General features: G+C 39.6%; 1 protein-coding gene across 4 annotated transcripts in view; it reads left to right on the top strand.

Moving 5' to 3' along the window:
• SCUBE1 (signal peptide, CUB domain and EGF like domain containing 1) overlaps positions 1–21,880 on the top strand; it is a 201,027-nt gene that overhangs the window by 48,658 nt on the left and 130,489 nt on the right. For all 4 annotated transcript variants that reach the window (XM_048964163.1, XM_048964156.1, XM_048964148.1 and 1 more), the window contains exon 4: positions 3,961–4,095. In XM_048964163.1, the coding sequence (XP_048820120.1) occupies positions 3,961–4,095 (135 nt within the window). The remainder of the gene's footprint in view (positions 1–3,960; positions 4,096–21,880) is intronic.

Below are 21,880 nucleotides of genomic sequence, written 5' to 3'. Positions count from 1 at the left end.
CTTAGCAGACCTTTGTCCCGCATATCCAGAGAGGACATTTGGTCCAAATAGCTTCTTTAGGCCAAATACTGAGGGAAGCTTGGAGCCAGATCAGGGTGAAATACCAGTGGAGCTAGTTTGAAAAGTTCATCAGATAAATTAGATGAGAAACTGAAAGTATTTGTTTATTTAATAAATAAAGCACCCGTGTTTATCAGCTGTAATGTTTCCTACTCTTTGATAGTGTTCCACACTACTGTTCTCATATGACTAAGATACACAACACAAGTTTGATTATTTGAAGGCGGTGGGCCAAAAACCTAGAGGTCTTATGCAAATTCAGGTATGTGTTAATTAGCATCATGCTTCTGATCTATCTATCTATCTATCTATACATACACATATACATTTGTATATATACATACTTCATCTCTCCCATTTGAAAGATAATACTCCTTTCCCAGCCTCTCCCTGAGCTAACCTTACCCTTACTCCTTATTGTCCTTGGTGATGACTGGCCAATTTGGAGTCCAGGTCTCCCTGGATACACTCTTGTTTAAGCCCTGTATATTTAATTCTAGCTTCTGTGCTGATTGCCATTCTAGTTATGTATTTGTGTGGATAAGAAGTAGCTAAAGGCTATAGAAATTGAGCTTCTGTTTTCTAGATGCGTCCATCAAGTACCATCAATGTATTTGACAGACACAATAATGGGATGGTTCTTTGAGAAGAGTGTTAAAGAGAGAATAGTGCTTAAGGACATGTATTTACTTTCTCCTAGTTTTTTCCTCTATTTGAGGATGAGAGCTGGGGCAGATTATGTAGGATAACCATCTGAGCTCAGCTCAAGTGAGAACCTTTCTTCGTCTTTTTGTGAGTCTGGATTAAGGTAGCTTGCAGAAAACTTGTTCCAGCTTCCTCTTTGGGGTCATCAGTAGCATTCTGAGATCCAGCTATCCCATAAGTGGTGCATAATGAATTCTGGGAGCCAGTGCACTGTCAGGTGGTGAGGCCAACCTAGATGAGAGAACTTAGGTCTGATAAAGAGCCTAGGAAATGAATTTGATTTTCCAGATATCAGTTTAAGAGAAGAGAGAACTGCATTCACTGCCTCAAGGCTGCTGTCCTCCAGGTACTGGTTCTCAGTAAGATGAGCAGTGTCAGCTAATCTTATGCAAAAGGTTGCCAAAGAAAAGATGTCTGCTCTGAAAACCATGTTTTTTTAAGGAGTAATAAGAAATGTGAGCTGTGTATTCATACTCAATTTAAAAATTTTTAAATGGAGTTTTGTTGGGATTTAAAGCGGATGATCAAGAGGAAAAGATTCTGCGTTGTCAGAAATGACTTTTTGCTTGTATTAGTGTTAGGCCTTTGGATGCAGGTCTCCAGCAGGTGTAAAGTCTCAGACAAAGTGACAACAACTAAAGCTGCTGAGGATCCACTCTGTTTTCCAAAACAGTCAACAGCCTGATTTGACATCTAGAGCCTAACAAAACTGAAGCCAAAAGAGTTTTATTGAAAAAAAAGTTGACTTCTTATTTTGATGTTTATGGGGAACTTAAATTGCTAGAAAGTCTTGTCCAAAATGTAATCTCACATATGCTGCATTACCGGTGTTTACATGTTCTGCTGGGTAAGTTCAGCTGCATTGAACAAGAGTTGCACAAACAATGGAAGAAAGAAAAAGCCTCTTTGGCAGCTACTTCATTTTTGAGCATTGAAGAATTTCAGATACACGAAGGGATTATTCTGCCTAATCTATCAAAGTTTGAGCTCTTTGGAGTCAAGAGAGCTTCTTTCCTAACTTTAGAAGATTTTTTACCCCATTCTCTAAACTGGACTAGTAGAGGGCTGATGTTAATAATGATATTATTTGGAAGAAAGTTTACCTAGAATATAGTTCAATAAATATTTTTCAGGTAGCTATGGCCAGTATATTGCTTGGTATGGTTGATATTATACAGTATTGCCTTTTAAGACTGAAGTAATACAGAGTGCTCCAGAAAGCCTGTTCCTAGTGTAAGACCTAAGAAAAGAAGGTGCTAATCCTGCACCACCACCTGGCCAAGATTTAATGGAAGTCATGTATTATGGAGTTACCGATACGGTAATCCTAGATCCCAGCTGCTCTCTTTCTTCAGCTCCTTCCCTTCATTAAAATAATTTTGAGGCAAGTAAGTGAAAACAATTGGAAGAAATTCTTCATAAAGGATTTTTAAAGAGTTTTACTTGAATTTAACATTTATTCCAGCATATGGGTTTGAGGATTGGTGGTAAATTAAGCTCTCTCTCCATGGAAGTGGTAAATCACTAGCCTTTACAATCAAGAACAGAAAATAATGTTTATAAATCATTGCATTTGTTTCAGATTATTCATCAGAGCTGGAAGACAATAATTCAAGTTGCTTTGTGATACTGTAAACAGAATGCTTGGAATGTAGCATGCTTTGTAGTAAAATTTTGGGATTTGTACATATATCAACTGAGACTTTTTCTTTTAAGAAAGTAAGTATTTAGCTAATCTTCTGGAGAATCTAGATTTCAGTGTGCTCTTTGAAAGAAACTAGTTTGAGTTGTCATTTATGGGGTAGCACTGCCTGCTAATTCGCAGATGAAGTCTCAGAAAGTTGTCTTATGTATAGTTTTCTTCTCAATGTGAAAGCATTGTCTTCATGTTTCCTTTTCTTGGTAGTGCTTTAATTACCCTAGAGCTTTCTCTGTTTTTGAAAAAGAGCTACAGTTCCTGTCATCTACACGAGGTGTAAGCAGCCCACCAGCACAAACAGCAATAGTAATTTTAGCTGAGCAAGTTGCCCGAGCTAGTTTATGTTCCTGTATTAGCTACCAGCAAGAGTTTCTCCTGCCCTTGTACTTCCTGACCTTGCCTGGAAGAGTACTAGCAGAAGCAGCTTGGTTTTACCTTGATGTACTGTGGCCAGTCCTCAGGAATTAATTTCTGCAGGAGCTCTGCCAGCTCTTCTGAGGTTTTCACTGTTGTGGATCGTTTATTCAGCTTCGCTGTATTCCTTTTCCTCCTCCCCCTCTCCAAAAATAAAAACAAAACATACACCAACACATTTGCTGACATATTGGCACATCTGGTGGAATAACTAACTGGTGGGAGAGTCTCCATTAAAAAATAAAAATAAAAACATGGACTTCTCAGGTGGCAAGTTGCTTTTATCCAAAGAGAAAATTGAAAATGGATGTGATGTGTCTTTTATGAGCAAAACAGGAGTTGCAAGGTTGAATGTGAGTCAGATATCATGTAAGTGTCAATGTTTTCCCAATGCTGAAACATATGTCTCTGTTAAACACAACAGCATAAAAACTTTTATGCTCAAGGGACCCTCAAAACAGCCAGTAGCTAATGCTGCCTTTGTGGTTTTATATATTTGCCTATTAAAATGACAATATGGACATGGAACATTTAGATTTAAGAAGCCTTCTTTTCATTAAACAACATTAAACAAACTGACAAAGTAGGGGGTTATGACTCCAGTAATTGAAACATGCTGTTCTGTTCAAGACCAGAACTCTATAAAGACTCTTTTCACCCAGTAATGCCCTTTGTGTTTGCCTGCTACCCCTGCTAGAAATTACTGTAGGCCTGAAGTATGTCTTTCCAAGTGAAGTGGGAATGACAGTGTGCAACACCACACTTGGCAGATGGGGTCGTAGCCTTTTTAGGATGTTAACATTCACTGTGCATTGGAAATCAATTTGTAGCTCGGAGTGCATGGAGTCTTAGCTGGACTCCTCCTCTACACTGTTGTTTTCATTGTTGTTTTTTTTTTAAATGTTAACTTTAAACCTGCAATGCAGGAAAAAGAAGCAGATGAGTCAATTTGGATTAATTGTGTTGGAGTCCAGGTAATTTTCATTAGCTTAATTTACAGTGTGTCTTTTTATGGATTCCCTTCTCTTCTAGATGCATGTTCTAAGTCTGTTATGCTGTGTTTCTTTTTGCTTTTCTCCTAGACGTTGATGAGTGTCAGGATAACAATGGAGGGTGCCAGCAGATTTGTGTAAATACTATGGGCAGCTATGAATGTCAGTGCAAAGAAGGCTTTTTTCTGAGTGATAACCAGCACACCTGCATTCATCGCTCCATTGGTAAGTGTCTGATTTTGTTCTTTAGAACAATCGTGTTCAATTAGAGTTGCAGAAACTGTTTCAGAGGAGTAATTTTCAGCTCCAAATCTGGTTGTTTGGAATTTGTTGATTCCACTGCTACCTAAACTTAAAGCATAACCATAAACAAGGTAGAGGAAAAGGCTTTAGTTTGACAAAATTATACATGAATCAGACAGCAGGCTCTTGGGACAGGCAGAGAAGAGATTTTCAACTGGCAATTTTCTGCTTCTTACTTTCAAGACTCAAAAGCTCATCTATTTATTGTATGGTAGCTCACCCTTTGCCCGTCATGTAACTCATGGCTTCCTTGCAGACTGATGATGGCTGGTACTATGTTGGCATACCGTTATTTGGTTCCGTACCCTATGTAGGGTGGCCTAGAAAACAGCTTCTCTGTTGCCTATGCATTAGTAGTAGGACTAAGGAATCCCTGCTGCTTATTTCAACTAGAGTAAGCAGCTCTGCCTTTTCTATACATGTCAGACACAGAAGACGAGTTTGAGTGGAAAGGGAGAAAAGAAAACAGCATAACTATAAATCTTTGCAATTAAGTGGGCTCTTTATGTGTTCATTCAGACTTCTGGTGACCCTGGCAGCAATGGGAATATATTGTAGCAAACTCATTTACCAACAGGCAATACAGAATGACAAAGTAGCAAGATGAGTCTGGTGATCAACAACGAAAGCATGCTGTAAATTTCAACAAGCCAAACAAATTGTTCCGAGCTGTTTTGAGTCACTAAAATTAATCAGAAAATCCTACTTGAACATAGAGTATGAATATAGTCACCCTGTTTACAAAGCTTTGTAGTCTAGCATTTCAGAAATGTAAATGTATTTCTGGCACTGTGTGCCTGTTTACATAGAACTATGAAGACAAGGAAGAATTTCGATTTTTAGAAATATGAAACTCCACAATATCTTCACAGGTTCACTTTTTAGCGTGACTGTTAAGTTTTAAGCAGTTGAGGTATTTTGATTTTGACAAGAGCATGAAATTAAGCACGATCAGCTAGTGTGTTTTAAAGGTTGTGATCTAGCAAGCTTTTATTATCTGTTTCAACAAAAATTGTTCAAATTTCTGTCCAGCATAAAGTAACCCTGTCACAAAGATATCCAGCAGAGCAAGGAATAGTAGCTGGAGGCTTAATGAAAACCACTTGCAGAACACTGCGATGCAATCATTATTTCAATTTGCACATTATAAAAATTCCCAGTTGTAATAAAAGAGAATTTAGTTATCTGAGATGGAAACTAATGAAATAAATGAAAAATGAGGCTCTGAAGGCAAAACTTTTGTGTAAAGAATAGATTTATTGAGGGAAATAGGTGAGTTTTTATTGCAAAGAAGATTTCTAGTTAGCAGGAAGGACTGTGGAAATGGATTTGAAGGTTGAATGCTTCATGCACTTAATAAATATGCAGGGGAATAACATTTGTGCTAACTTCTTTACAGGGAAAATGTAAAATAAGACATGGCCATTTAATTTGAAGTAATATCATATCATTTAGAGAACTGGAAAAAAACCACTCACCGCCAAATAGACCAATCATGATCACAAAGTGGTTTATGATCAGAAGTTTTGTAACCTTTGAAAACTAAGTGCCAATTTACAATAAAAGCAAGCATTACATTGCAGTGTCCTGATCTCACATACAAATATATTGGGTAAATGTGCTGAAGGAAGGGAATGAGATGGAATGATCTATTTCAGTTGACAGAGGTGACTGAACTGCAAACAGTAAACATTGCGTGGTGAGAAAGCAAATGGCTTTTTTAATATCAGTGTTTACGCACTTTCATCTGTCTCACTTGTAAGTGCCTCTACAAAAAATGCTGGAGCACAGAAATACCAAAATACTTTCATCAACACATTTAGCTAGATTTGTGCCTTGTGCTAGATTGTATCCATACCTCTGTTGGTAAACAAGGCTGAAGTGGATGCAGGCATAATAAACACATAGCATTGCAATCCAAACATAAATGTGCTGACTTGCCAAAGCACTTTAGCAAGCTTGTTGACTTTGAGTACAATAAGATCTATTAATTACAGTGGGATTACTCTTCTGTCTCTGGAAAATGCATGTGCAGGCACACAATCCCCCAGTCTCTTCAAGGACTTATCTAGTATAAAACAGTCAGCCGCAAGGTTCTTCATTCATCTCACTACCACTTTTTTTTCTCCTGTTTTCGAATGCCTTGGCATAAGGGAAGAAGCATCGCAAGGTGCTTAGGATGCCCTTGGGATTGGGATGAGTTCAGAGTGAAAGGAGCAGCACCAACCTAAGCAGTGAATGCCCTGCCTGTGAAGCAGTTCACCTTCCTCCACCCTCAGCAAGGCTACTGCTGCTGACATGCGCTAACAGCTGAGGAAGTAGTATCTTCCAGTATCAGGCATTCTCTTCCTGATTGTCAGATGCTGGAGAGAGATGCCCTGGGCCTGCTCCATGATTTGCAGGGTGTATTTCACCACTGCATGCCTACCCACAAGCTGTGGTTAAAAGCCACACTGGAGTTCATGGTAGGGGTTTTTAATAGCGTCTTTGTGTCCCAGAGGACATGTTTGCTTGCCATCTAGAAGTCTTCTCATTATTTCCTGCAGACAAGAAGGATTAATGATCTGCAGAGAAATACGTATTTTATATCAACAAGAGGCCAAGCTGACATTAAAGTGAAGACAAACCCTGGTTTCTTAGTATTTGCTCTATTTCACTACCTCCGTTACAGGCCTTCTGATTTCTTATGTTAGTCTCTGCATCTTTTGGGAGGAGACTATGCCCAGTACAACTTAGCTCATTTATTTTTGTGTAAAATTTAATTTCCCTCAGATTTCAGTACTAGTTTACTTACAGTAATGATGGCAACAACAGGGAGGGAAAATGGATGGTGAAGGATATGGGCAACTTAGCAGTTGTTTATCTTAGTCATCTTAATTACCAGCGTTGTTGTGCAAACTGTGAATTACACCAGAAAAACATTTGTGTTTCCTCATGTCTTAAAGAGAAACCAGAATAAAACAGCTGTTACTGTATCATCTCCAGCTCCAGAGGGAGCATGTGTTTAATAAATGTGAAGATTAGTATCATATGCTGCAGCTGTGACTGAGTCAGGTGAGTGGCTTACAGCATGTTTTCCCTTCATTTGGTGATAAGCCAAAAGGCCCAGTCCAGCAAAGTCTCAGGGCACATCCTTAAAGTCTTAATGATATTAAAGTTGGTTAAAAATCTGAAATGGGCCTCAATGTATCAAAATGTATGAAGTTTAGTTATATGCCGTTAATGACCCTGAGGTTCAGAATGATCAGGATGTCCTAATTGCATTACAGCTGTTAAAGACATTGTGTTTAAGAGCACGTGCTACAAACTGCCTCTCCAACCAAAATTCTCAGCTGAAGTGATACAGAAGGCCACCACTGCCCTAGAGAGCAAGTCTCTAATGTACAAAGTGCAATTTGCTTATAAGCCAGATACTTCAGGAGTTCTGCGGCTAGGAAGACTTCTGCCTTTTTAAGTTCTATGCCTTGGATGTCTATCAAAAGTATAGTTATATTAATGGTCTTACATCTGCTAATTGGTCACTGCCAATATTTTTATAAAGCTAGTGCTGAGTATGCTAAAAAGGCAGATGCAATTAGGAGTGGTAATGTTAAGTGAGGACAAGAAGAGGGGAAGAACAACCAGACTATAGGAGTCTGGAAATTCTGATGGTCTGGTCAAGAGGTAGAAAAGCTTTTTGCATGGTTGTTACCATCATTTTCAAGCCTGTTTAAAGCAAGGAAACAAAATATTTGACAAAGAACTGCATATCCCATTAGACTTATGTTCTTACCAGAGCTGGGGATTTTGACACATAAAGTCAATCTATAGTGATTTAGCTAATTACAGTGCTACAGTCTCAAGCTGTGTCTCTTTCTGCACAAGTGCAACGGTCTAGTCCCAGAGGACAGAGAAGCGTGCAAAATCAAATTGTCTCACATTTGTGATGGGCTGAATGTACTTACTGTGTTTGTGCTTATGGTAACTTGTAAACTTGGTTATGTGTTTAAACTCTTGTAAATTCTGTAGTTGCAGCATAGGAGTGCTAGGGTAAGCCGATATCAAACCTACACAGTCCTCTGAGGACTATAGATTAACCTTTGTTCAATTTTTTTTCTCTCCTACTTTCCATGATATGTTTTTACTCCTTACCTATTTTCTTAGTTTGGTAGGATTCCACAGCATAGAATAATGTCTTAGGATTCCGTGGGAGGAAGCATGCTCACTGTCCAGTGCAGGAGAGGTCTGCAGTTTGGGTTTCTGAACTTTATTCCTGTGTGCTGGTGCCTAGTGAGACTCTGAGCAGAAGGTTATTGTGACTTCTGTGAATTTCTGCAATGTGCTATAGAGGACAGAGGTGCTTTTTCTGCAGAAGCACAATAATCTATTCATATTTAGATCAATGTGAAAGGGTGACTTTAAATAATTATGTGTTGCCAGCACCGTTCCAGACTTTATGAAATACAGCATTTCTCATCTCAGCTATGAAAGCTCTTTCATGATGATGTAACAAGTTAAATTACTCCATTGCTTTCAGTATACTTGCCATAGCTACCTTGAGTACAGGCATCCCATTCACTGAAACAGAGTAGTCTTATTTGTCTTTCAAAATTGGAATCCTAATATGATTGTAAAGTAGAGGAATGTATATAAATTTTAAGGAAATTAGTTCATGTGCTTTTAGATAATGGAATAAGAAAACCTTTCAGGCAGGGTAAGTTTTATCTGGACAAACATAGTGTGATCTTGGAATTTGTTTCCTAAAACTGCTGCACACAGCATGACCTGGCTGTAATAGAAGCTCATTTGTTTATGTGTTCATATGATGCATTTTGAATAAAAAGTTCAATTGATGAACTGGAATATAAGATGCAGAGTGTATCCAGGAAAGAAAAAGCTTGAGAAAGCATTTTGAATCTCATTGTACCCTGTTAGAAGTGTGAAACCTTATAAAAGTGTGTATAACACACAAAAATTGCTGCACTTTGGCTTCAGAGATTCTCCCTTGCTCTAGCAGTCAGCGTGAAGAACACCTTGCGTTTGCTTTTCTTCATTCCTTTGGAATGGAAGAACTTTTTAATTCGACTGGAGGGAACACGCAACAGCTGACAACACCTGATAAAGGTAAAAAAATCTCACTTAGGCTTGACCTTGTATTTCTTGTACGTTGGTGATTTGGCACAATTAAGACTAGTAAAGCTACACTGGTATAAACTTAATTTAAGTGCAGTCTGCCTTCTGTTCAACTATGAGGGTAAGCAGTAACTATATAATCATGAAAACAGTGTTAGGTGAAAGATTAGGATTAGATGTGAGAGTAAGCAGTCTATCCAGAAAAATGTGCAAAAGGAGGTTTTGTTGTTAAGTATCATAATTGTCACAAACCTGAGGCTGCAGTCTTCCTTCTATAGTTAGGAAAATGGAGTTGTTAACACCACGGTATCATCTTAGGCACTTGTGGCTGTGTCTGAACTACAAGATAGATTCACTCCATTAAAGAAGCTGTAGTCCTGTTCATCAGAGCAGTCCAAATGGAAACAAGTATGTGAGGAAATGGTGGAGGGTGTGAAATCACTATGGAGTTTCAGTGTATCCTAAGCTCAGAGTTAATTAGAGCCATGTATGATTTGCTGCAGGCCCCTGTTGAGTTCCTGTGCACAAATTGAGACCTATTTCATCCTTATACTCCACAAACTATGGTGAAGTCTCTTCATACTCTATCTTAGTTTTATAGCTGACTTACCTTCTGACAGAAAGATACTGACTGTTCTTTAAATATTTCTGAAGCTTTGATTTTGGTTTGATTTGGAAAGATTATAAAATTTTGCTAAGTATTCAATTCCGTGCACTGCTTTGCTTCTGCTGAGGTAGGTTACACTAGTAAACAGATTGATTATCTGGATGCAATGGGATGAACTCATTAACAATGAAAGCAAATAATTCTCCCAACACTTAGGAACACTAGCAAATTCCCAGATGTTGCCAAAATTTGTGATTGAACTTAGAATGTGGTGCAGAAGCTATCCTGCATGTAATAGGTCCCAAATTTAAGTGTCCATGATCAGAACATAAATACTTTTTAAACAAAAAAGATAATAATTAAAATATATAAATTGGTAAGTAATCAAGAAGTTATGTCCAAGTTGCTCATAGCATTTGCACACAGTGCTTGAATATCTTCAAAGACAGATACAGTTGCATGTTCCTGACTAAATGATAAACTAGGACATGCAGATAATTCCTCAGTGAACCAGAATCTGAAATAGTGCAGTAGTTTTTTCTGCATGGCTCCATTGCCAGTGCCTTTTGGTATGGAAGGGATGAAAGTAAGGGGCGAAGAGAAGTGTGTAAGAAATAACGAAGCTGGAGATGCAACAAAGTGTGTCTTGGAAAGAGCAGCTGTTTGAAAGATCCTGCAGCAGCATGACAGGCAGCCAGCTTGCCAGGGGGAGCAGGGAATTTCTGAGCTAGATCAAAAACCTTTCCACACCTGTGTGAGAGAAAGTGCGGCAAACAGCCTGTGGCTCAGCTCCTGACGGGCAGTGCTGACAAGATGGGAAAGCTACACGCACGACTGGGAAAACACACTGGAAAGTAGTACATTCAAAAAAAAAAATCAGAGTGAAAATACGCAAAGAGGGCTTTCACACTCAATCACTCAATAGCATTGGAAGTGAACCAATGTTCTGTTCGTACTGTCTGCTCCGGGTATATCAGGATTACACCAAATAAAAGAACTGGTGTGTTTTTTAAAGCCTCTAGCATCCAGTTGACTGAAACATCAGGTGAGAAAGATCTGGGAAGAATATTAAGCCAGAATGTACTGGAAAAATCTTGCATTTGCACGTGCATACAACAAATGGACTCTGTTTTTAGTGCACCATACTTTGAATTTGTTATGCATATCTCTCCTGTGCCATCAGGGATACTGTAATGAATTATTGGCCCAACTCTGAATGCTGTGTAAAGATGCTCATTGTCTTTCGTACCTACTGTAGTGAGTTAAGGGCCTCCCAGTATTGCTCTTACTGTTTTTCACTCTGTGGAAAAATCAGCCACAGACCATATTGTAGGCACTGTTTTTCTTTTCTGGTATTCATGACATCTTACAGATTTGATCCAGCACGAGCTCTCTAGAGGCTGATACTGCATTGTGTTTTTGGCTGTAAACCAATAGGAATTCAAGATATAAATGCTAAATAGCTGTTCAAATATACCTCCTGCTCTTCTATACCCTCCTGTATATAGTATGCATACTATGCATTTAATGAGTCTGATTTATTATTCAAATCCATGTACTTAGATTTGAAGTTGCTCTGTGCTATTCTGAAATAATTTAGGAGTTAATGGAAATGAGAAGGGTGATCCTTGCATTTAAAGCAGTGTATATTTTCAAACATAGCAATGCTTGCATGCTTGGCTAAGCTTTACATCCTTGAAGTATCAAGGCAGTGAAATAGTTGTTGCTGTTCTTGATGGTACTTTCATATACATATGTTTTTTTTATATTTCAGCACCAGTCAAGAATAGGGCCAGACTGTGCTAGAGCTTAAACAAATTTGGAAAATTTAGAGCCTGAGTGAATAAAGCAGACACAGGGCAGAGGACGGGACAAACATATAGTCACAGTGAATGCTTTCACAGCAGAAATGCTGCAGTAGCCCCAAGAGATATTTTTAAGAGGGAGCACAAACAGAAGATAGGAGTGAGAAAAGGGCATGTCAGCTAAAAGGAAGGTGAGAGAAGGAGTGAGAGAGATACACAGCCAAATGGGAATAAAGTAAAATGGAAGAGACTAAATTAAGGAAGAAAAGAAAGCTGTGGATCAGTCAGTATAAGGCACTCTCAATCACACTTAAAAAGTCATGGCAATCAGGTGAGATCCCCGTTGACTGGAAAAAAAGGGTAACATCACACCCATTTTTAAAAAGAGTAAAAAGGATGACCCCAGGAACTACTGACCTGGCAGTCTCACATCTGCTGGGGAAGACCATGGAGCAGATCCTCCTGGAAGCTGTGCTAAGGCACACGGAAAACAGGGAGGTGATACGGGAGAATCAGCATGGTTTCACCAAGGGCAAATCCTGCTTGATCCACCTGGTGGTCTTTTATGATGGTGTCACTGCATCAGTGGACAATAGAAGGGCAACTGATGTCATCTATCTCAACTTCAGTAAGGCCTTTGATACAGTAACCCATAGCATCCTCCAAATTGGAAAGATATGGATTTGATGGATGGGCTGTTCAGTGGCTGAAGAACAGGCTGCAGGATCAAGTCCAGAGAGTGGTGGTCAATGGCTTAATGTCTGGAGGGAGATCAGTGATGTGTGGTGTCCCTCACTCATCACTGGGTCAGTGCTGGTACATACACTCTTTAATATCTTTGTCAGTGACACTGACAGTGGGGTTGAATACACCGTCAGCAAATGACTGGTGCTGGTTGCTGGAAACACCAAGCTGTGGGTTGCGATCAACACACCAGAGGGACAAAATGCCATTCAGAGGGACCTAGAATCATAGAATCATAGAATCATAGAATCACTAAGGTTGGAAAAGACCTAAAAGATCACCCAGTCCAACCGTTCACCTATTCCCAATAGCTTGAGATTCAACAAATCCAAATGCAAGATCTTGCACCTGAGTCAAGGCGACCTCCATTATCAATACAAGCTGGGAGATGAGAGGATCGAGTGCAGCCCTGCTGAAAAAGACCTGGGGCTACTGGTGGATAGGAAGCTAGAAATGAGCCAACAACGTACCCTGACAGCCCATAAAGCCAACTGTATCCTGGGCTGCATCAAAAGGAGCATGGCCAGAAGGTTTAGGGTGGTAATCTGCCCCTCATCTCTTTGCTGGTGAGGCTTCACCTGGAGTACTGCATCCAGATGTGGAGTCCTCAGTACAGGAGAGACATGGACCTGTTGGAGTGTGTCCAGAGAAGGGCCACAAAAATGATCCATGGAATGGAGCATCTCTCCTACGAGGACAGGCTGAAGAGCTGGGCTGTTCAGCCTGGAGAAGAGAAGGCTGCAAAGTGACCTGATAGAGCCTTTCAGTATCTAAAGGAGAGTTACGGAAAAGAAGGGGACTGACTCTTTAGCAGGGTCTGTGGTGACAGAGAAAGGGGAAATGATTTGAAGCTCAAAGAGGGTAGAATTAGGTTAGATAGAAGGGGAAAGTGTTTTACGGTGAGGGTGGTGAGGCACTGGAACAGGTTGCCCACTGATGTGGTGAATGCCCCATCCCTTATAGACTTTCAAGGTGAGGCTGGATCAGGCACTGGGCAACCTGATCTAGCTCTGGTGTCTGTTCATTGAAGGGAGTTGGACTAGATGGCCTTTAGAGTTTCCTTTCAACTCAAAGGAGTTTGTGGTTCTGTGATTCTAAAATCTATACATCTCTACCTCCTTAATTCCCTTGCTCACTAATGGCCATTTATTTTCTGTATTCTCTCCCTTAGTTTTCTTTTTGTTTAGCTGACTCCTCTTTGAAGTATATTATAGTCAAACTTCCCAAACCCAATCAGTATATTGAAAAACCTATGTTATTCTCAATGCTCTCAAAGGGTCATATGCTGAGATTGCAAATCAGACTTGACAATCATGCACAAGTGACAGAATGATAGCCTCTAAGAGTTCAAATCCTTTGCTTTCCAAGGAACCAAGAAATGCAGAATAAGTGGCATTAACTGTAACAAGGAGCTAGGCATCACGTGCTGTTGGAGTTCATTACCCTCTGAACTTTATTTACCATTTGTAAAAACATTGAGCTTGTGCAGTGAATCAATTTACCTGCTTTCTATGCATAATACATAATATGATAGAGCACTTTCAAGAGGCCGTACCTGACTTACCAAAACTGCTGCTAATATTTTTTGTCTTTTGTTTCAATATAAAACATTCACTTTTGAGTAAAACTAACAGCATTTTTGTCTCTCCTGGATGTGAAGCACTTCCTTTAGAAGTTCTTCTGCGTGGTCATAGCCATTTAAAATCACAGAATGTGGTGTGTAAGCCAATAGTATCCAGTGCTATGTGGTGTGAGCATTGTGTTATGCTGATGATTTACCCGAGCTGGCAGGCTTTTTCCCTATAGATAACATGGGCTTAGGAAAATATACTAGCTGCTCTCTTCAATCCATATCAAACTGCAAAGCAGTAGACAAGCTGAAAAGAAGAGCCTCCTTACACAAACATTAATTTTTGACAGAAATACACATGATCAGTGTTGACATTTCAGTATTTTGAGTAGTGACAATTGGTTATTTGAACTGACGTTTGGAATGCTAGAAATACCAATGTGGGGAAACCATTATGGAAATACTTTGTATGACATGCATTTCTCATTCTGTCTGCATTAGAAGTGAACTGCTAGTTATTTGCTCTTCCATTCACTAATTAATTAGAGGATGTTGAAGGCGTCCACGAAAACTTCCTCAGGATTTTAAACATCCTCTGAAGTAGGAGCTATTAGATCATGGTACTGTAGGTATGGGAGACCAAAAAGTTTGCCTAGAAGAGATTCAAGAAGGCTGTAGAAATCTCAAGAGCTTTCCAAGAAAGCTCTGAAGGAATCATTTGACAAAATATACCTTTTTACTGGTACTATGTTGATTCCACCAAACCTGTTTTTTGTAAAACTGAGTTTCTGTTTTTCCATATGCACCTACTACGAACAGGTTGCAGATATCTTAAGTCCTATTCCTTTGACCAATTATGTAATTCCCTTCTTTCATCCTTGGTACACTTCAAAATCAGTGATTGATGAATTAGGTGTACATGTTTGGAGATCAAATCCTGTCCTCTTCCGCCTTTCCTTCCCCTACTTCCTTCACCTGTTTGTTTTCCGTTAGCTCAGCACTGTAAACTGAGTGATTACTTATGGTACCTAGCAACTCAACTTCCTGCTGGAATTAGGATCATAGAATCATAGATACGTTTGAGTTGGAAGGAACCTTTAAAAATCATCTAATCCAACTCCTGTGCAATGAACAGGGACAGCCATGGCTAGATCAGGTTGCTCAGAGCCCTGTCCAGCCTGACCTTGAATGTCTCTAGTAATGGGGCATCCACCACCTCTCTGGGCAACTTGTTCCCGTGCCTCATTGCCCCTATCATAAAAAACATTTTTCCTATATCCAATTTAAATCTTCCCTCTTTTAGTTTGAAACCATTTCCCCTTGTCCTATCACAGCAGACCCTGCTCTAAAGAGTCTGTCCCCTTCTTTCCCATAACCCCTCTTTAGATATTGAAAGGCTTCTATCAGGTTTCCCTGGAGCCTGCTCTTCTCCAGGCTGAACAGTCCCAGCTCTCTCAGCTTGTACCCAGAGGAGAGAGATGTTCCATTGCTTGCATCATTTTGGTGCCCCCTCTCTGGACACACTCCAACAGGTCCATGTCTCTCCTGTACTGAGGACTCCACATTTGGATGAAGTACTCCAGGTGAAGCCACACCAACACAGAGTAGAGGGGCAGGATCATTTCCATTGACCTGCTGGCCCCTCTTATTTGATGGAGCCCAAGGTGTGGTTGGCATTCTGGGCTGCAAGGGCAATACCTGATAACAATCTGCACTGTGTCCTCATTCTGGAAAAGCAGCCACAGTTACATTGGAAAAGTGCAGGTTTTGAAAAATGATGTGGATTACAGCTACCTGAATAGATCAACCATATGTTGTCAACATTGTTTTTGAAAGAAGTGTATTTTTCCACTAAACCAAATTCTGTTCTCCAAAGTAGCTGCTTTTTCTGGAATAACAGTAATTGCTTAAAACAAACAAACAAAAAAGCCCTCATTTAAAAAAATAAAAATGAATTTGAAAACATTTCAGCCTGGGTTGTGTTGTCCCTTGGCACTATATGGCAGTGTTAGTTAGGCAGCTTTATCTTCCTCCATAGGCCTGACAATGCAGCTAAATATCATGTGTTTTATTACACTGTAATGTGAATGTTCATGAAGCGTTTGTATCAAGAAAGTAGACAGCAACAAGAAACAGCTCAATCAAGAAGCCTGGTTGGCCAGGTGGAGGGGTATACTCCTGGTAGAATTTCTAAATTGCAAGTTTTCTTTCACAGGTGAAATATTTCAGGGTTGGGGGAGCTTTCCAGATCAAACAAAACCACCCAAAAATGTCCTGCCAGCTCTACCAAAGGGCAGCATTCAAGCTGTGCTTGTGGCGAGGCTGGATGATCCTGCCCTTACTGACAGTTACGTGTTTCCATGCATACTCTTCTCTAAGGGCTGTTTCTGCTCCTTGTCTCCAGACAGAATGCTTTAGAATTCCCTCTAGCTTCCCAGGAAAAGCTGTAATTTGTCCTAAGTGCTTCCTTAATGGACATTTAATTACTCTACTCTAATTGGAGTCTGAAAAGCATATCGTTTTAAAAAAAAGCCTGTAATAAGCTGCTTTAAACCAGGATTTGGTGGGCAATACTTTTCCAGGCTAAGCTGTGTCTCTCTTTTGAATCCCGAGTAGTGTGTTTACCTGGACATTCTTTTTGAAAAGGATTTGTGTAGATCTCAATGTGACTTCTTGCCATTTGACTATGTTACCATTTGTCTTCAGCTGGCATTAACTGGAAATACTTTGTGATGTTGAATCTTCAGAGAATTCACAGAAAAGAGGTGATGAGCTGTCATTCCTGAGCTGTCCCTCTGAGAAAGGAGACCACTTATGTACCCAATGAACTCTGAATTAATCTGGAGGATTACTTGTCAGGACTCATTGAAATGCTCCCTAAGGCAGATCCATGGTAGAGTAACATGGCAGAAGAACAATAAAATCAAAGAACACCAGTGGTAATTCTCAGTAGTTAGATCCTTTAAAAGTAGAGCCTTGGTGAGAGCAGGTATGTCCTGTTGTATTTTTTGTGTTACTCTCATCTGTTCTATGCAAGCAGGATGCAAGTGGCTAAAGGAATTTTCCTGTTGTCCACTGGGTAAGTTTTGCAACCCACTTCTCAGGCTGTCTAGACCTATCTGTAAATGGTGCCGCTTCTGAGTATCCATGAAATTCACTTCTCACTATCTATTTGCTATCAAATGCTTAAACCTAAAGTGTAAAAATAGCTCCAAGCACTCAGCATTTATGTCTGTTTCATGAGGGTCTTTTGTTTCTTTGTTTCTGTTAAGAACATGGGTAACAGCCTCATTTTCTTTTAGTGTTTCTTGTGACTCACTTCATGGCATTAATTCTGTCTTGAGCTCTATTCCTTGTTCTATCTGAAAAGCAACATTGTGGTCAGAAGTGTGGCTGTGTTGAATGACATCACGTTCTTCCTGTTCTGTATTTATTCTCTCCTTGGACTTCCATGGTCTATTTACAGACAGAAACAAGATTCCCCTGCCTTCTCATATGATGTGATATCAGATTAAACACTGTCATTTTTTTCTGCTTACCTTGACCATCTGCAAATAGTGCTCAAAGTAAAGTCCATATTTAATATTTAGCTGATGCTTTTCATCAAAGTAGAGAAATTAAACAGAACTGCTTGTCAAGAAAAAATGCTCATTTTTCAGTGTTCACTCTTGCACAGCAATACTGCCTGCAGTCTACTTATTATTACTAAGTCTTGTTGACTTGTCACAAATGGCTCCAATAGATTCCAAATGATTTTTCTTCTTTATTTTCATGGATTGTTCAACCAAGGGATTGATGCTAACTGGATATTCTGCTGGCAGATGTGATGCCTATTTCCATGTGCAGCTTTGTGAATGTGTCATCATCCTCATTCATCCTGTCCTTTCACAGCTTTGTTCTTTCTAAAGAACAGAATAATAGGTGTATAAATGGAAACAAGGATGAAATAGCTTTGTTAGACCATTAAATCTGTAAAGGCTAAAGACTGCTCTACTCATAGATGTAGTGTTCTCTCTCAAGTGGAGATCCCTTGTAAGTCTGATCAAACTGGTTCAGAAGTTAACAGACTCATGAATTTCAGTAGGATCTGCCAACAACAGAGACTGGTGATGCAAATTGTGATTATTTCTTTGAGTGACAGCATAGCTCAAGTAAAGTAAGTTGAGAATAACTGTACCATTGCTGTTCTGTGAATTGCTTTAGCAAACTATTTCGCTAATCTGCAGAACAGGATTGTCTCTGGGGCCAACACAGAACTTCAAGAAAAGGGATTAAAAAGTGCCAGAAAAAAAACAGTAAGCGATAAGTAAACTAAAGGCAGTTCAGTACTGAAGAATATTCTTGCGAGGCACTTACATAGTCTACTAATCCCCAACACTATTAATGGTTGTTACTGTAGTAAGAAGTAGGTAGGCACTGCAGCAGAGCGGTAAGCAGGTGCTGATATGCTCAGTCACTTTAGCACAGGAGAGAGCCTGCTTGTTTTAAGATGAAGAAGCTATTTGTAGTGACAAATCAGCTTCAATGCACAGAAAGAAGACAATTATATGCAAGCAGTAGGGTGTTTTATGTACACACTGGATGTTTCTCAACCATGCATGTGCCAGCAGAGTGTACAGATTTCTGAATGAAGCATGTTCTCCCATTCTCACGCTGCTATTGCTCTATAAAGATTCCGTTCATTTCTGAAGTACAGCTTCTAGATTAGGTTCCTACTCATTGTGCTGGTGATAGCATTTAGTCTTAAACAGCTAATAACATAGAACTGCTATTTCAGGTGCCTCCATGTGAAATCTGATGCTCAGTTCATGGGGAAAAAATTAACTATTTGTGACAGGAATGGGATTAAATTGAAGAGTTTGAGGAAAATATGTGTGTGTGCATGCCCACCCTGTGTTTGTGCTGGATGCTGCTTGTAGATTTAAGTGGTAAAACAAGAGGGTTGTTTTGCTGACATAGCAACAGCAGTGAAAGGAGAAGTTATAACTATGCTTTAAATTGGTCCTCTTGTAAATATCCTTGCTGAGATAATAAAGAATTTTGTTGTTTCAGGTTATTGGAAAATGTTTTTTGAGTGCCTTAATGGCACTGTCTGAGTAAATCTGAGTAGCAGGTAACTTTTTTCAAATGCCAGTGTATTTATCATCACCATTCCACACCCATCTTTCCCCAGCTCTGTTCACTTTTCCCCTGACCTAGACCCTGTAACATTGCCTTCCAAACAGTGAATCACTCATCTCATTCCCTTGTGCCCCTACCAAATATTGTCGTCACACTGGCTTGAACCTGACACTTGATTTGTGTGAGCTGGGATTGCTGTGTGTCTCAGGCAGACATTTTATTCATGCTTCTTTAAGGTAAATTCAAGGAAAACAGAGGAACATGTTCCATTTCCACGGAATGGCAGACTGCTTTCCCATAAAAGCATCAACAGTAAAAAATTCTGAAGTTTATCCATAAGTAACTGAGTGTAACGCTATTGTATGTGTATTTAAAGTTTGTATATACAAATACATATGCATTTTGTAAATGCATTTTCCAAAGCTGTCCTTGAATGTGGCTGCTGTGACCCCACTCCCTGCCTGATATACCCAAGGGAGGCAGCATTGGTTTTGTTCTCTGGGTTTTGTAGGTTTTTCTGAAAGCAAGGGAGAGGCTTATGCCTACATTGCATTTTACTTTAATGTATGGTCAGGCTTTCAGGCCTTTGTCGTTGGGACTATTCATGGGCTTAAGTGTTTTGCTGGATTGGAGCCACAGAGCAGTTAATGAATTAGTGCACATACCAGAGTATAGCATTCTATTTCTTCTTTCCAGACAGTTTGCACTCCCAGTATTTGTATAGGATACAGTGACCAGCAGCTTGTTTTCTGTATGTATGAAGTTGTATGTAAAAATGTCTTCTCAGTAGCCAGTATTTCTGCATTGCCTTGTGATACATAAATTCTCGTCCCCTTCCTATGCAAGCCTCATTCCCAAACAAAAAAAAAGTCTCTGTGGTGGCCATTGTTGCTGTATTTACTTCTCTTCTATGAAAGTGGCAATGTGTGAATGTATTTTCCCCGTGGCCTGTTACAGGTATTAGAATTTTGCTGCCAGATAATTAGAGTGATAGTGACAACAGATTCTCAGTACAGGGTGACAGGAGCATCTCTGCAAGCCTTTGCCTAATTCTGAGATGGCTGTCTCCAGTCCTGCACTGCCAATGCTGTGTGTGGCATACACTATCAGTCACCATCTCATTTGTGTCACAGCTGTGTTGGGTCCTGATTGCCACTTGTACATTCGATTAATATTTGTATAAATGTGGCGCTTTTCTCAAAGCAAGGTCATGCCTGGGTAGAGACAACAGCACTGGAGTTCCACCTTGCATGAAGCAGTGCTGCTGAGAGCTTTTTTTTTTTTTTTGTCTTTGACATTAATTCATGGCCTGTTAGGCTTTTTCTCAGCATCACAATGCTGTCTCCCATACTTGCTTGCATGGACTTGAAATCCCTGTGTGGACTAGTAGACCAGCAATGGTTTTAAGGCAGTTGTATGTCTTGTTTTCTCACCGTGTTGCTTTAGAGAGTTACCTGTTTTAAAATATAGCAGTTTTATGCTGAATTGTCCCAGGATGTTTTACAGATGTGATCCAAATAGTGCCATTGCATCCGGCTGGAGGTGCTTGAAGGTATGGAGGTGTATGTAGGTATATGAATGGAGGTGTACGAAGGTATAAGGGGTGTATGTACAGCATGCTCAGGGCTTTACTGGAAGCAAGCAGCAATACTCTCAGTAGTGATGAACACTAGGATCGAGTAAATAGAAGGAGGAGCTGGGGCTTGTTTTCCCTTTACTATCTCCCCAAAGAACAACTGAAATTCATCAAATAAGAGGTGTCAGAGACAAGTGAAAGGCAAAAGCCTTAAGTTTGATGTTCTATAGAGTAGATGTAACATCAAGCAAGCGGAGTCAAAGAGTGAACAAACAGCACATGAGCACATTCCTTGAAAGGTACGAACTTCATCTTAGAGAGAAATAAGGAAAGTGGGGCTTAAGGAGAAAGCGAAGCTGTTCTATTCAACAAACAGAGGAAAACTGGAGTGGTAACTTGGAAGGGATATTACAGAAGAAAAGAAGGTGTAGAAAGTGAAGGTGGCAATGCAATAGCTGTTGGGCATCACTGCATTAAGGAGGTGGCAAGAGAACTGACACAGAGAGAAAGGCACCTCAGGAGGATGTAATTAAATAAGGGTCACAGTCTCAAAACCATGTTCAGTTTTTGTGTTACCTGTGTTGTCCAGTATGCATCAGAATATTGTGGTGAGCTCTTTTAGCTCCACTGGTGTAGAGGAGGGGTGTTATTTATACCACTGACAATTAGGAGAAATTTTTTGTATATCTTATGCTCCTGCTATCTTTACCAGCTTCTGTGTAGCAATTCAGCATGACTTTCATTTATTGAGAGAGGAAGGGGACTAAAAATTCAAAATTATTCTATTGAAATTACTATAAACAGCCTCAGTAGAAAGCAGGAATTGGCAACTGTACCATGTTGTATCTGATTGAGTGCTAGATATTTGTTTGTCCACTCAAAATCAAGTGAGGTGTGCAAAAGAAAATGTATCTGGACACAGTAGAATGTATCTGTACTTGTATACAGACAGTGTATTATTATGAACAGATTTATGGAAGTGTAAATCCATTTGTACATCAGCTTTGTTCTGTGAATCATTGTTCAAAAGACGTATTGATATTAAGCACGGAGAGAAAAACTGCTGATGTCTTGACGTAGTGAGAAGTTATTCTTTAACACAGTATAAACACAATAAAAAATGTATATAGTCATTAAACTCCTGTCGTTGGATATGCCTTTTGCTGAGCTAA

This window comes from Lagopus muta, chromosome 1, assembly GCF_023343835.1.
Source record: "Lagopus muta isolate bLagMut1 chromosome 1, bLagMut1 primary, whole genome shotgun sequence".
In the NCBI taxonomy this organism is placed as follows: domain Eukaryota; kingdom Metazoa; phylum Chordata; class Aves; order Galliformes; family Phasianidae; genus Lagopus; species Lagopus muta.
This window is presented reverse-complemented; position numbering and strand designations above follow the sequence as displayed.